We start from the raw sequence: 17424 nt of genomic DNA, 5'->3' as shown, positions 1-17424 counted from the left end.
GTAAGCACCAAAAAGGTATATATCACGAGTGGCGCAGCCACAAGTGAAATATTAACATTTGGTGTTCATTAGGTGAAACATATTTCGATCTTACACTAAACTAAACAAATTTTCTTTTTATTACATGCAAAGAAACGTTTTAAAAAGACATTAAACCAAATACTGAATGAAAGCGCGCCAAATAATAATAAAACGTGACGTCATCAAATTGGTACCCAGTACTGTGCACGCTGGTATTTCACTGAAACAACGTAAGGGGCTTAAATTCAAATCAGTGAAATTATCAAAGTGGTAATATCACTGTTTCAAACATTTCTATAAACCACCGAAAAGCATGCAATAAAGCCTAATAAACCTCAGTGGAGTTCCTTTAGTCCTCAAATCAAAATTCCCTCAACCAATACATATAATGACATCATCAATTTTTTATGGAAGAATTGTTTTTTTTTAACTTACTGCTCCAAGTCCTCAATCTCTGCTTCCTTGTCTACACACATCCCTGGAGGAATATCTACCTCAAGATCATCTTCACCACATGTAGAGGCATGAGTTTCTAATAAGGTCACATCTATAGATTTAGCACAAATTGGACAATCCTCAGTCACAGTACTGCAAATTATAAACCTTATATCAATCAAATAATCATATACTTTATTGGCATACACATTTTTCACATTCATTGCCAAGTTCTATAATTGGCGGTTTATAATTTAACATAAGCATAAGTATATATAACTACATTCATTAATATCAAAAGATCAGGTTAAATGCATTTAATACAAACTAGAAATCTGTGAGTTGAATGCGTTGCCCTGTCAAAATTGCAGATGTCAGTTAGGCATTTTCTTCTTAAAATATAGATTATTTATAAACATTGCTCTTGCAATGTTCATGTACCTTTTACTTTAGTGGTATTTGTACATTGTCATGTCAGGATAAAACTGTTATATATATGTAGCCAGATTAGTTTATGGGGTGACTACAGTCCCGAATGGTTCGAACATTGGGCCTAATTTAGCAAAAGTAACAACAAAACAGATCAAATTGATGACATTTAATTTTGTGCAATAAGATAATATTCCCAATGTTTAATTTATCTCAATATGATTTCATCAAATATAATTTCTGAAGTGTTAATTAGCACAACTTCACCAGCAGCAGTGTAGCCTATCAAGGTGTTACCATTACCTTACAACAAACTTAGGACCTGTGAAATCCACCTATTACATTACAGTGATGCAAACAGGAGTTTATATTTAACTCACAATATAATGTTTACAATGGTTTTAAAATTTCTCAAAGTATACCAAATTTTTAACCAATCATCAGAATTACATAATTATATACTGTTTTAACAATAACAAAAACAATTTAATGTCAAAGTTATGTTTCATTTGAAAACGAAATGTTTATTATTACTTCCCTTTATTTTAATGTACAATGTAAATACTCAACAACTATATATGAAGCAATTTTCCCTTTAAATATATTTTTTACATGCTAAGAAATATCAAACTACAAAACTATTACATATATATTATCAAAATTAAAAATACTGTGGAAAAATTTTACACTGACAAATCAAATGGTGGACTGAGATGGATTCTTGTCCACTGCACTTCAGTTCAATGAAAAAAGCTTGCATACAATATTTGGAGTCAATCAAACTTATAGTGACCAAGGTATGCTCTGGTCAAGTCTGTTAAGTATGAAAAGTAACAAAAGGCAATAACAAAAAAATCTAGAAGTGCAGAGTACCATTGCTTGATTTAGATTTGTGTACTGGGAAATATATTGGAACATTCAAAATGGCATTGCACACAGTGATTAGGAAAAATGTCATTAAGTGACTTGATAGTTACAATTGCATGATACTGCAAAAAATGAATGTAAAAATGGCACATTTTAGTGGAAGTTTATGATAAAGTTTTTATCATATACAAGTCCATTTAACTTTGACTTATAGTTCTATTGTTGTAGCAAAAATCCAGGGAAATTCAATGATTTGACCTTTAAAGATCAAGATTAATATTCACGGTCTACTTGAAGGTCTAGTCCAAACTATCTAACTTTTACCTCAAACCATTTAGAAGTTACAAAATATATGATAGATTACACTATAATTTCATACAGTGACAACAGACTAATAATACAGTGATTTTTCTCTTTATTTTACAGTTTAAAAAATGCTGGTTATTCCAGTAAATTAAACCTAAAGTCCCCCCCGGTTAAATCGATAGGGGACTAAAAAAAGCTTTAGCTCTTGTAGCTTTAGAGGTAAGTTTTTACTTTGCACATTTGTATAATTTGTACAATTTCTTAAGGAGGCTCACCTTAGACATTATGTTTCATACCAAAAACCTAAGATGTTGTCTGAATAAGAACTCAAGAACCACAGCTTATAATCATTGACATTTTCTTTCTATAGATACTGTAGTTATTATGTAGACACTTGCAGTAAGAAGATTTAGATATTTACTTTTTATTTAGGAAATAGATATCAATTATGAGTGCATTGTTGTAGAATAATGCACGGTTTGAGTTCAAATGTGTAGTAATATAATCACGAAGGTCGATTAGGCCTGAGTGATTAATTACAAAGCATTTGAACGAAAAACGTGCATTATTATACAATAATGCACGAAGAATTAATATATATTTCCATTCTAACACATCAAGAAAAAATATAATTATTATTATATAGTTGGACTTTATGTTTGGTGGTTAAATTTGTTTTCGCCTCAGAGTTTCCAATAGAAACGTTCTTTAAAAGCTGTTCCTGATGGTTGAAAAAAAACTGTCAAATCTACCGTGTGTAGAAACATTTTGAGAATAATGAATTTTGAAAACATTGATATAATTTTGTTTGTTTATTTTATTTCATAATAATTTTCTATAATTTTCTCTATAATTTTCAAGCAAAATACAAATTATTAAAAGTGAAATAAATGTAAAACTTAACTTGTTTTGCGACATTAAAATAGTGTACTTTATTTCATTGTCGTGCACATGCTGTTTGGCGCTACATTGTGACATCACATATAGAAAAATTTCCAATAGTGTTAGAATTATGTATTAATATCCTTTTGATATAATTAAGCATCATAAATTCATCTATCAATAGGTCATGGCTTTGTCTTCAATAATGATAAAAATACAAAGCACTAAGCAAAGCAATTTAATAAAATTACACTCAAACCAATTTCGGAAATAAACTTTGAAAACAATATGGGAAATAAACTTTGAATAAACAACTAAACTAGAACTAGATCTATAGCAGAAAGTTAATCATAACAACAATAATCAATTTTCTGATTTAACAATTGTTTAATTAACTGTTAATTGACATGTAAATTTAACATGATACTTGACATTTACACCTCACATTGGTGAACATTTAGGCAAAGTAATATTGAAATCCCTCTATGCATGTAGAAGCTTTGCTCTGGACAAGCATTCTTTCAATCACCTCTATTCACCTTTGATCTAGATATCTTGTTCATGCCAGCAACATGGCTTCTCATAGTGGTGTACATTTCTATGAAGTTTCATTAAATCCCTCAATGTGTGTAGGAGTTATGCTCTAGACAAATTTTTATTTTTCATTACCTTCAGTGACCTTGACCTAAATTACATGTGTCACAGATGTTGTCATAACAATGACCATTTGTGTTACAATTCCTAAATAAAAGAGGACTATATACACATTTTATACTTTCATTTGAACTTTGACCATTTGAGTGAAGTAATATTGAAATCCTACTATGCATGTAGAAGTTTAGTTTTCCAATGACCTCTTTGTGTGACCTTGACCTCTGATCTAGAGATATTGTTCATGCCCGTGACACGGCTTCTCATAGTGGTGAATATTTCTATGAAGTTTCATTAAAATCCCTCCATGCATGTAGGTGATATGCTCTAAACAAAAAGTGGACTTGTGTATAAAAAAAGAGAATTTCATTAACTTGACCTAGCAAGTCAAGGTTAACTAAAGATCGGGGTAACTTCTTAATGAATCTTGTTTTGTCCAAGTATCAATCAAATCTGTACATAAATCAGGAAATTATGAAAATTTAAAGATATACTTTTCTCATCATTGATTAAAATATTTTAACCACAGAAACTTATTGAAATCTATGAAATTCTTACTGAATATGTCTAACTTAAATAACATAATGATTTAACTATGTATTGAAAGCTGCGTTGTCAAGTAAAGTTTGCCTTTTCTTAAAAAACTGCCTTTTTTTTTAATGACACTATATACATGTATTCATATTGTGACAACCTATAGTGTGTAGACTTGTAAACATAACTTATCTACTTTGTTTTAAGTCAAAATATGTTTATTTTATATTTACAAAGAGTCTGACAGACTGTAGCAATTGTCAATATTTTTAATATCAAATTTGAGCATAGTATATCTTTAATAAAAATCCAATAATCTGACCTTCATGGTCAAGGTCAATAAAAGGTTAAGGTCATATCTAAACAATTCAATTTGTTTGTTTGTTAGCAAGTCTTGTTTTGTTCAAGTATAAATCTTATCTGTACATAAATAACAAAAATTTTAACAATTATACCATAATTAAATACATGTAATTTCGTTTATACTAATTTATTTTAGTTTGACTGGGTTTGAAGCTATAAGCGTATTGAAACAGTCTCTTGAATCCGTTCCTTGAACCAACCAGTACTGAGCAATGAGTGTAAATTTCTTGCTCAAGGAAACAATTGCTTGTCCCTGATGGGGTAAGCACCCATACAGCCACCAATACTTAGATTACTAGTCCAACAGATTAACCACTTGGCCACCCCCCACATAAATTCAATAATTTAACCTTGAAAGTAAAGGTCATTTGAAGCTCAAGGTCAAATCACCCATTTACAAGGTATAATTGTAAAGTTTGTTTTGTCAAAGTATGAGGATAACCCATTTATTATGTACCAAGTTTAATAATATAGTTAATTATAGCAAAATTATGTAAAATTCCAATAAATTGACCTTCAGGTCAAGGTCATAATGAGTCAAACACAATTTGAATATGGTATATATAAAGGTCTTACAATAATGTTATGTCTTAATATGAAGTTGATGTAGTAATTAAAAGTTATAGCCACTTACAGCAAAAAAAAATTACAATAATTTTACCTTCAAGGTTTAAGATTATTTAAGAATGAACGTCAAAGTCTGTTTGGTTTCATTAAAAGTCTATCCTAGAAGATTGTTGCATTCAAAGTATGAAGAAAATCCATTAAAATCAAGTTATATAGGCAATTATAACAAAAATCAAGCAATAATTAGATATATAATCTTCAATGTCAAGGTCTTTATGAATGAAGGTCAAGTTTAGTCTAATTTACTTTACGGGCTTGTCCCAAGTGTTATTATGGCCAATTATGAATGCAATACATAAAGAATCTTAACTGTTATGATCTATATTCAAGTTTTGGGAACAACAACAGGAGTTTATTTAGCCAATACTTCTTATTTCTTTTCAAAATAAAGAAGAGCTAGCAGAAAATTAACTTGAACATAACTATAACTGCATGCACTAACAATACCTAACACTCCCTGTCATGTCCATATTTCTTTGCCCTTGCTCCTTTGTTTTATAATCAAAGAAAACAAATCAAACACACATTTGTCTTTTTACTGGTGTAATTTGATTGTTATAAATTAAAAAGAAAAGTATTTTATAAATCATGGCCCAAAAAATCTTTCAACAATGAAATTAAATTAAATTCTTATGTAGTATTCAAGACAATTTCAAATTTTAATGAATGGTGACTGGTTTTTGCCATTTTATGTCTTGGGGTCTTCGCCCATCAAAAGTCGAAGGCAAAGACACAATAATTGAGCATATTAACGTGCCTCTGCCTTTGACTATTTAGGGCAATGACACTATAAGTAATTATTAAACGAAATAATAGCATTTTAACAGGCAAAGACCCGAGATTTTCTTCTGTTAAAATATAGTGTTGATGGGTAGAAATCTTTGTGTCGGCACTCTATTTTTATCATGTTGTTTTGTCTTTGCCTCAAAATGCCAAAGATTCAATCAAACCATTCTTCCTGTCCTTGTAACTTCACAGGAAAGTCCAATGCATAATATTTAACCCTTTCGCTGCCAGAGGGTTTAATGTTTTATTGATCACCTATTTGCCAGAGGGTTTTCTAAGAAATTACTATATTATTAATTGATATAATTATTATTATTATTTGTTACTAGTATTATGATAGTTAAATATGTTTCCAAATATGCTAGTATAATTATAATTATTGTCGATGGTATAATTTTCTTTATATTATCATTATTTTATTATTATTATTAATTTATTATTATGATTATTATAGAGACGGCAAAAGCCGTCCATATGGCAAATAGGCCGAAAATAACAGTATGGCAGTGAAGGTGTTAACAATATCACAACACAATATTTTTACACAAAAAATGGCTTACCACAATTTCAGTTCCAAGTGTTTCTGCATCCTTAGTATTATCAATCGTTTCATCTTCACCATCAAAATAATCAGTAACTTCTATAGGACTGAAAACAAGCATAGTTGTTTTGGCAATAGTAACATGTCAAAATACCTTATTAAATATTAATTGAAAGTGACTTTGTAAGAACTTATGTAACATGTAACATAATATGTTATTTTAAACATTTTCAAATAAAACAGTAATCCAGTGTAAAGCATAACATAAACAGTGAAAAGCATAAAATTAACATTCATGATTTTCTAAATTATTATGAGAAAGTTGACATTAATCTATGGTGGCTGATTTGTTACACTTTTGCATGTTGCATTGTAGCACAACATATATAGTTATTGCCATTTAAACTTGAAGCTAGTGAAATATATAAAACTGCATGTGCAATGTGACATTAACAATATACTGTTTGGTGTGCTTTGCTTGCAACATGTCATGACAAGACGATAAAGCACCATCTTAGGCTTTGTTGTATTTTGGCAAGCAACAACATTACGCACATAATTATGACAAATCAATCACCATATGAATCAATTTATGAAACATAGAGTTATACCTAGAGATATCACCAGGCTTGTTAAATCTGGCTGATATAGAAGGATGGTCATTTGTTCTTGCCCTGCCAGACTGAAAGAAAAAAAGTGATAATTGTAATGGTAATTTCCATTTACAAGGCTAGATAACATGTCTGTGAAAAAGCAATTGAACCCTTGGTTTACCAAGATTGGGTTTTATAGCCTTATTCATGGCTGATAATTTCTGCCATTTCTTTTCTTTCTGTCTTTGCCCCTCAAAAGTCAAAGAGGAAGACACACAGATATGATAATATGCTTAATTATTGTATTATATTATTGTAATAATTGTAAAGCTGTTACATAGAAAAAGCTCACCAGTGATAAAGATCTGCGTTGTTGAAACTGGACTGTAGGTGTACCTGCATCTGTGTAGTTTAGTGGCCCCTGTCCTGATTCAGATGCCTGTGTTGTTGAAGCTGATTCACTTGTTACTTGTGACAGCGGAACCTGGGCTGTTGTCATGTGTGACTGTATCTGCACAACTGATGGCTCCTGTTGCTGGAAAGATACATTTAACTGAATATTGGAAGACTAGAAATGTGTCCATAGGACACTGGTGCCCCCACACTCCACTGTTTTGTAAATCTACTGACTCTAGGTTAATTGTTTTTAGGCTACATGTGACACAAGTTGAAAACTGAAAATCCTTTTCTTAGACAAAGGCAAAAAAAAACTCTACAAATACCAAATACAAGATGCATAAAGACACATGCTGATCAACAAATTATTATTTTGTTTACTATGTCAAGGGCAATAACTCTCACAAGACAGAATGAATCTACAAGCAAAACACCAGGTGCATATCTGCACATGCTGATCAACATTTCCGTAAAGTTTCACGACTATATGTCACATATTTTTTTAGCTACATGCAACACAAGATGAAAATTACAAATTTTTACTAAATCAAGGGCAGTTACTCTAACAAAACAGAGTTAATCCACAAGCAAAACTCCAGGTGCACAACTGCAAATGCTGACTAACATTCCTTTTAAGTTTTATGACTCTAGGTAAACTACTTTTTGAGCTGCACTTACAACAAATTGAAAATTTTTACTAAGTCAAGGGTCGTAACTCTAAAAAAAACAGAATTAATCTACATGCAAACACGCAGGTGCACAACTACACATGCTGACCAATATTCCTGTAAAGTTTCATGACTCTAGGGCAAATACTTTTTAAGCTTCATGCAACACAACATGAGACAGATAGACAAGGGTAAATCTTTATGCCCAAACCCTTATGGGGGGGGGGGGGGCAGAAAAACATTGCCTTCTTTTTTTTTCTGAGCCTCCTTTTTGGTGATTGTCATTGCACTATGACTAATGATTTATATACCAATTCAATTTAAAATATAATTATATTGCATTTGTAGATTTCAGAACCAACTTAAAAATGCCCCACATCCATCTTTGTCACAAAAAAAAATCCAATTTAAAATATGCAGGAGTGTGCTTTTTATCAGTATACAGATCATATAAAAAAAATATATAGATGCAACCAAAATGTTAAGCCTTTAATTAAATATCACAACAGAATGTACATTTCATACATGCAAAGCAGTCATTGCTTTCCATTTACCTTACACTATTTATTGATGATTTATATCACTTACATGTACTGTTTCAGTGTGAAGGTACAATCTCACGGGGTAAGACGCTTGTTTAGACAGGTACTTGGCGAATGTGAAATCACCATCCATTGTTGGTACTGGTTCACCAGTGAAGTTCCCGATGAAATATGTTACATCATTCAGATTCAAATCCTGCCATTTGCTGTAACCATTTGGGAAATAGCAATCACATATCAACTTAACCAGTTCAGTATAGGAGCTTTCTTTTCTGACATCCAATGTTTGTTGACCCCCACCCTTGCTAGCAGATACAACTTTGAAAGAACCAGTTGCTTTGGTCTGGTGTTTCCAGCCTACATATAATCGCCTCCTCAGCTTTTCATTTCTGTTGATATTGCGTTTTTCATTGTGCACTGCCCTTCTTTTCTTTCTAGATTGTGAAAGTTCTCTAAACTTGTCCACCACTTGGGATTGGGGATTTCCTGTAAATGCAAAATAACCAACTCTGTAATATAAATACATATTTTTCAGGTTTTATATTGGTATTATTGGTATATAATGAACATTTCAGGAAAATTTGGCCTTGATGCACAGGGATGTGAAGCTAAATATTGAATTTTACATTGATTCATTTATTAAGTACAATTTTAAATAGTGAATTTTAGTTTTATCTTAATATTTTGATCAGCTCTCAGACCTTTTAAAAAGAGGCAGAGTTATTCTTCTTTGCCAATATGCTCATAATGGCACATTAGTTCAAAACTGCTATCTTTTTAAAGGGACTGTACACCAGATTGGCACAAAAAAAGAGATTTTTTTCTGTAACGAATCTCAAGACAATTATCTAATAGAATGTGTTACGCTTTGATATCATAAATGTAAAAAAAAGTACTAAAAATTGTAAAAAAAAAAAAATTGTGTCGGAGACCAGGTTCGAACCTGTGTTGCCAACATTACAGTCCAGCATCGTATCCACTGAGCTACGACGGCTTACTCTAATTGGGTGACATAATTAAGCTATACACCTACCTCGGTAATATCATGTGATAACACCGAATAGCCAATCACGCATACTAGGAATAAATTCTAACTGGTAGACATACCCAGTGATCTTTTATAATGGAAAATACAAAATAACTGCTCAACTTATATAAATTGTTATCTATGTGGTACTTCAGTTTCAATGCCTTGTACACATCAATGCCAAGTTTGTGTCTTTTTTAAACAATTTTCTTTTTTCCCCACTATTTTATCATAGAGTACAGCCCCTTTAACGGTTGATATTGGTAAGATTTTTTTCTCATTGATCAAAATAATAAATGGTTCAGTTTATTTTTGTTAAACACTTGCAATGTGTTTGTTTTGCCAATTATGTATATAATATCAAATACCTGTCAAAAATGAAAAACATTTAAGTAGTCTTTTTAACAAAATTATAGGCAAACTGCAATATTCATATAAAGTTCACTTAACGTCTTACCCTGATTTCAGTAATTTATTTAGGTTTTCTAGACCACTGACTTATCAATGGTTTTGAAAAAAGGATGATTTAATTTTTACTGATGAGCCAAATTTTGTAAAATGAAAAACTCCCCTTTCAAATCACTTTGCATTTTACTCTGGTTTAATAGTTTGAAATATTCCTACCAATTAATCGATGACAAGAAACATAATTGATTATTGGTATCGGTTGAACTTTGCATGTAGTTAATTGATTGTATCCGATGATAGGCCAATCACTACAAAAGGCTCACTCATTTTTAAACTCAAGTCAAGTACATGTACCACCGCACTCAATAATATATTGATTTTTAACTCATACAAATACTAATTTCTAATAATTGTTATTCAATTTACTCCTACCTTTTAAAAAGTTCCGGAAAGCCTGCTTTATTTTCAGGCGCATTCCAACTGTATGAAGGCCCACTTTTTGAAAATCATCTTCGGTCATGAACTCTACTTGCTCAATGCTGATCTGGAATAAAAGAAATACAGAAATGCAATTTGCCATTCAAAAGTCATCCAATATAAATCTGAAATCAGCACACAAACTGATAAAAGTGGTTGAAATGGTTTATTGAGCATACATCTGTTCACTCACAGTTTGACTGTAAGTTTTTGTCTCAGAATCAGCTGATTTTGTTATCAATGCATTCATTTATTCAGTCATATAAGATAACCCACAAAATAAACAACTCTCAATTATAAGTTTTGAAAACTGCACAAAGAATTTTTTTTCCAAAAAGTGTTGGTAAAGCGAAAACATTAAATTTCAAACGCAAATAAGAAATAATGCAATATGATAATTTTGTCAGCAGTCTTGTATAATTCAGTTTTCCAGGCATAATGCAAAAATGGGCTCAATCCAAAAAAAATATATATGAATAAAAAAAGTTGTTAAATTGGTCTTCATGTATCTGTAAAAGTGCACCTTTATCCAATTGTAGGTCACTGGGTCAGTCTGAGTCTTCAATAGTACTCTTATTTATATAATTTCAATTTCAAAGAAGTATAAGTAAAGCTGCACTCTCACAGGTTTATAGTTTTGAATTTTTTGGGTATCAATTGCTTCAGATCAGTCACATACATCATATGACTCACAACAGAATATATTTGAAATCCCAAAACTTGTTTTTTTTCTTAAAGCGTTAGTAACACTTTTAGCCATAAACTATCAATTATCGAACATAAACATAAAAAAACTGCAGTCTGATCTTTTGTCAGCAATCTTGTATTGTCAATGGTTTCCAGACATTTACACAAAAGTTGGCTCATTCTATAACAAAAAATATAAAAGTTGAAAAAACGGTTAATCTGTGAGAGTGCAGCGACATACTAACCAGACATACTAACCAGTACTGAAATTATCAGGTAAAATGATTTGCATACAGATTTTATTAAAAAAAAACACTCACAAATCTATTTAAAAAAGTGTTGATATAATTATTTTCCATGTCACAGTTTCCCAGCTTAAGAAGCAGGAGAAAATTCAATAGTTTGACTTTCATATGAAAAGACCTGTGAGAATCATTACAATTGTGTTTAGGAGAGTCAACTTTATTATCCTATAGTTATCCCTATTGTAGATAAAACTTAAACAATAGGGCCATCCTTAAAAAAATGTTTGTTTGCAGTAACGCGACCAACTCACAAAATTTGCCCCTACTCAAATTTTTTTTTTCATGGTCTGAATAATTTTTTTTTTGGGAATCAGAAAATTATGCCTTGTGCTTTGTTTTTGTTCTTTTAAAGGTTAATAGAAGAAACAAAATGTAGTTCTTATTAAATTAGAATTCAGTTATCAATTTATTAATTGTTACCAGATTATCAAAGCATATATTTGTCCAGATTTTGAAATTCCATGTTTATTTGGGAGTACAGCTCAATAATAATAAAAAAATCGACCTACCTACCCACCTTGAAAATTCTGGGTCGGGTTACTGCAAACAAACATTTTTTTAAGCCATAAGGATGGCCTAACTTGCAGTTTTGAAAAAAGTATTCCACAAAATATGACCTTTCATAGTACTGTTAACCTTTTATAGTTTACTTTTATATGCATGAAAGGTAAATTAGCCACATGATGTAATTGCCAAACATCAAATCTTCATGCTTTGCATATATTCAGAAAAACAATTTTTCATTTGGCTGCAACCAGATATCTGCACAGACTTATAAAAATCTTACCAAAGCTTAGTTGATAGGGACCACCTAAGGAACAATTACGTACATCCAAGTTTGATCAACATTTGCCAAGTAATGTAGTTGGAGTAGTTTTAAGTAACAGTTTAAGTACATGAAGCTTACATGTAAATAGCATCTGGAAGACATGTGTTTGGTGAAAAAGTAATAAAGTTGTTGTATGTGGATTATATAAACAATGTACAGAAAGACAATAAGAAACACAGAGAATATTAAAATCAAAGCACAGAAGGTGCTGAATTTGTTTGGGTTTTAGAATGTCAGAAAGGTGAAGGTTGTGAGATTATAAACCAATTTGTTTTTGTATAGTGCCACCAATACTTTCCTCCAGCGTTTTAATTGTAGTAAATTGGCTATAAGACTAATTGCAACACTGATATTCAATTCAATGTTTATTTGACTTGAACAATTTTTTAAAAAATGAGGTGCCGTAACTGGGATTTGAACTCCAGACCTCTCAATTCCTAAGCGAGCGTGCAAATCCCTCGGCCACGGTGAAGTTATATGTTAACTGCCTGAAGAAAACCATATTATTCTAAATTAGGGTTTGTAACTCTTATTATTTTGACACTAAACCTGTTTTTTAACACAGATGTAAATAATCATGAAGCTTACTATATTAAGCATGTATATCTATCAAAAATAAAACAATATTAGAAATCTTTAACCATTCCGGAACTATTTTGCTTGAAAATTAATGCGCCTGTCATTTGACAATCTTTACACAGTAATCTCCCCTGAATTTTTTCGGCGTTAGTGTACATATAAAGGGAAGTAACCGCTTAAAAAAAAGCTGACTACTTTCAGCATTAGCAATTAACAGAATCAGGGTCTGAAACTTTGCTACCATTATTTGTTTGGTCTGACAACCCAAACAAATCAAAAAGCAAAAGAAGAAAAAAGGCAGAGTAAACTATCGGTAGTACCAACCTAATATGGGACAGCAGCCAGATAATCTTACAGTCCCCTGCAGACCAAAGGCAGTTAAAAAAAATTAATATCATTTATATACAATTTACACATTTTAAATATAAAGAAAAACCCTAATTATCTACCTTTTGAGCTTCAAATGCAGCCACATACTCCCCGTACCCGAGACGCCTCAGAAGTTCACCAATGCTTGAATCTGGAAATAAAGTTTAAGATAGGCAAACAAAAAAATCAGAAAGACCTACCAGGACTTAAGTACTGGTATATCTTACTGATTTTTTGTAGTACATGACATTGTAACAACATATTATAACAATAGCAGTTGTAAACCAGTGTGCTTGACTATGCCACTTTGACTAAGAAGTGAATACAATAATGATGTTATATTACCAAGTTTGGTCTCTTTATGTCAAACCTAACTAAAATTATTGATACTTAAGGGGATTTTGATGCTGCCCTCCCACCAGCCCCCCTGATCAATGACGCAAGTCATTCAAATAACTTAATTTCTCATTATGAAAATGTGGTTACAGGGTTGTCATTAAGAGGCGGCAGGAGGCCAAAATGCCTGTCTCAAATGCATTATGGGCCACCTCAAAACTAAGAAAACACTCTTTGTTATGCATGATAAAGACAGAAATGACTGCCTCAAGTTCAAAACAAACCTTCTGCAAAAAATGTTAATGACAACCCTGGGTTAAGAATATTCAAAAGACAAAAAAATCAAGGGCCATAATTTGAATTTAGGGTTAAAATGGAGTTATGTTTCTTGTTGTAAGATGGTCATGAATAATTTTGAATTTTATTAAGTACATTGAACGGTATAGAAGTTTTTTTATTAAAATCCCAACTTGCCCTTAACTTTCACTTGCCTAAAACTCTAACCTAAGTCAATCAGGGGCCATAACTTATATTAAGGATATGGAGTTATGTAACCTCATTGTGTGATGGTCCTGAACAACCGTGTGAAGTATTATGGCAATTGAACAAATGGTATAGAAGTTTTTAATAAATATCCCAACCTGCCCTAAACTTTAACCTAACTTCTATAGTCAATCAGGGGCAATAATCTGTGTAAAGAATAATATGGAGTTATCTTACACCATCATGTGATGGCCCTGAACAACTGTGTGAAGTATTAAGTCAATTGAATGAAGGGTATTGGACTTATAAGTTATAAGGCCTAAAAAAAATACATTTGGTTCGGTTTACCCGACCCCACCTACGGAATAGGCGCCAACCCTACCATTTTTATAGTCAGTTTGAAAAACAAATGAAAATCTAAAAAAAAAAAAAAAATGTTTTCATTTTTTTTAATTGCTTTTCAGTATGTAGTTTAAAACCTTAAATGCTTATACAGAAGATAATTTTAACACCATTCTCCAATGATGAAAATAACATTCTTATATAAAGCCTAATAAAAAATAAAATTAAAAAAAATAAGCCTACCTACTCTACCTATTTTTGAAAAGGATGTAACCCTAACCAAACAATTTTTTTAGGCCTAAGTGAAAATCCCAACTTTCCCTAAAACTTAAATTTACAAACTAATTTTAATTTACAGGCAAATTTTAATTGAGAAAATGAATATTCTCCTCAGACAGGAGAATTGCATAGTGTGCTTCATTACTTGGGATGTTGTGAGATGTACAAAGACACAAGGTTTTGGTTACATGTTAACTGTTTGAAATTCCAATTTCACATAAATAAAAAATAACACACATAACCAAATGAAATTCTGTAAAGATACATTAGAATTTACCTATAACTCTTTATTAATAGTTTATAAAAAAGAGTGAGGCAGTCTTTTTAAATTTTAGGCGTATTTATAATTTTATCTTAAACATTTTCCAATATCAACTGTTGGTCAAACACCATTTAATTTTTGACAGTAATCTTTTGAAATATTTAAAAGTCAATTCAGCTCAACTTGACTATGAAAATATGAACATAATGTCACTTTAATGTCCTAAGAGAACTTGTGACATTTAAAAATAAACAACACATGGGGAATTCTAGCTTGATTGCCCATACATGGTGCAATAACTGAGACCCCATTTCAGGTAAATCAATACTTTGAACTATATATTTTCAGACGAGTCATGGAAAACGTTGGGAAGTTCAATTTTTTGATAAAATATTAAAATTAACATTACTTACTTGTACCGAATTATATTCAATATAAAAAGGGGCCAAAAAGCTGCTATGAGTTTTGGAATAAAAATGAGAAAAGGTATTACATCCAGACTTATATTCCAATTAATAATTAAAGTAAAAGAGCAACATTGAAAACAAGGTAATGCTGGACAGGTACCTTACTTTGTTCCAACAAATTACTCTTCCATAGATTTTATTTGTTAAAGCACGGTAAACACAATCCTTCGTCATGAATTCGAATTCCAATGTCCTTATAAACACCACAACTATAAACATTACACATAATCCTTGACCTTCACGAATTATTAGAGCCAGCTAAGTGAGATTACTTTGCATATTAGGCGGTAAAAGATCAGACGTCGCCGATATTGACAGGCATGATTTTTGTGTTTTGGGGTGTCAATCAATATGGCGTGACACTAGAGGGTGGAGACATGTTGAGAGTGTAAACACTAAGCCGGTTAAAATTTTTTAGTACTGTACGTGTGCGGCGCCTGGCCAATTTATTTTTGTAAATACGTACTTATACAAAGTTTTATATGTAAGTTTCATACTCGTTCAAGATTTCAAGGAATGCAAAAAAGTTTATTAAAAGTTGTCCATTACATATTAACATAAACATGTTCGGATGCATGGGGATAAAAGAAAATCAATCAGACACTGAACATAGAAAAATGTCACTTTGAGAATGATATTAGTGTAGGACTTTAAACTAAGGGAAATTACTGTTGCTGTCATCGAATTTAGAACTGGCCCGTTGGCCCATTATTATCTTATGTCCCAGGGCCAGTGAAAAATAGTTCGGGCCAGTAAAAATTTTCAGAAAATTTAGTTAAATATATAGAATCTAGTAGAATAAATTCAAAACTGAATTAGGGCTATTAAAATCAAAATCTTAAATTCATTGACTGCTGTTGTATACTTGAATGTGTTACAAAATCTACAAGTGTTCGCCAGCCCCGAGTTAATTAGAATTAAGACACAAACTTATCCATACTGTACTGTACAGCAAAGATGAAAGACGGCAAAGTTTATTTCAATAATAACAAAGATGTTAAATAAACAAATGTAAATAGATTTATGAATCAGAATAAATGTTTACCTTCTGACTCTGAATCCGACATTTTAATCGTCACATGGAGGGAAAATTCTTCGCTATGCGCATGCGCACCGGAAGGCGACAGTACGATGATGAAAACGCAACATTACGATGATGAAAACGCGATAGTACGATGATGAAAACGCGAAAGTACGATGGTGAAAACAAGATAGAACGATGATGAAAACACGACAGTACGAAGATGAAAACGCGATAGTACGATGATGAAAATGCGATAGTACGATGATGAAAACACGACAGTACGGTGATGAAAACACGATAGAACGATGATAAAAACACGACAGTACGATACTACGATGATGAAAACGCGAAATCACGGAACTACGATGGTGAAAACGCGACAGTACGATGATGAAAAGACGATAGTTTATCGCGTTTTCATCATCGTAGTATCGTACTGTCGCGTTTTCACCATCGTACTATCGCGTTTTCATCATCGTAATTTCGCGTTTTCATCATCGTAGTTTCGTGATTTCGCGTTTTCACCATCGTACTATCGACTATCGCGTTCCAGATCAACACATTCATAGGCGATGGCCCTAACGGCATTCCGTAGAAAAACACGTAAGTAACTGTTTTGCTTTTTGTTAGTTTTACAACGAATCGACTATGTCTCACTTGTAATTAAAAATTAACTGTTTAGCAATTTGGCTACATTCAATTTAGAATTAATATAGAAATATTTTGTAGCTAGAACAAAGATTTAAATGTCAATATGCGTTTTCCAGTTTGTTTTAATAAAGTAATAGAGCAACAGTAATATCTTTAGCCTAGAAAGAAAGTTTTACTTTCAGGTTTTCCCTTTAAGAAAAAATACTCTATAATTGCAGGGGAAATGGTACAGTAATTTACGAACCTTAAAGGGACTCC

General features: G+C 31.7%; 1 protein-coding gene across 1 annotated transcript; it reads right to left on the bottom strand.

Moving 5' to 3' along the window:
* Nucleotides 1–456: 456 nt before the first annotated feature.
* On the bottom strand, nucleotides 457–17052 carry LOC132719350 (uncharacterized; the record flags this gene model as incomplete). Its single annotated transcript, XM_060703113.1, is given in 9 exon segments — nucleotides 457–609; nucleotides 5563–5603; nucleotides 6462–6549; nucleotides 7054–7124; nucleotides 7388–7570; nucleotides 8688–9127; nucleotides 10509–10620; nucleotides 13403–13473; nucleotides 16537–17052. Coding segments are annotated over 9 exon segments (1181 nt in total), but the record flags the coding sequence as incomplete, so codon positions are not given.
* Nucleotides 17053–17424: the final 372 nt, after the last annotated feature.

This window comes from Ruditapes philippinarum, unplaced genomic scaffold (assembly GCF_026571515.1).
Source record: "Ruditapes philippinarum isolate M1 unplaced genomic scaffold, ASM2657151v2 ctg15432_1_1_1_1, whole genome shotgun sequence".
Classification (NCBI taxonomy): domain Eukaryota; kingdom Metazoa; phylum Mollusca; class Bivalvia; order Venerida; family Veneridae; genus Ruditapes; species Ruditapes philippinarum.
The sequence above is the reverse complement of the archived record's forward strand: the minus strand, read 5'-3'. Positions and strand labels throughout refer to the sequence as shown.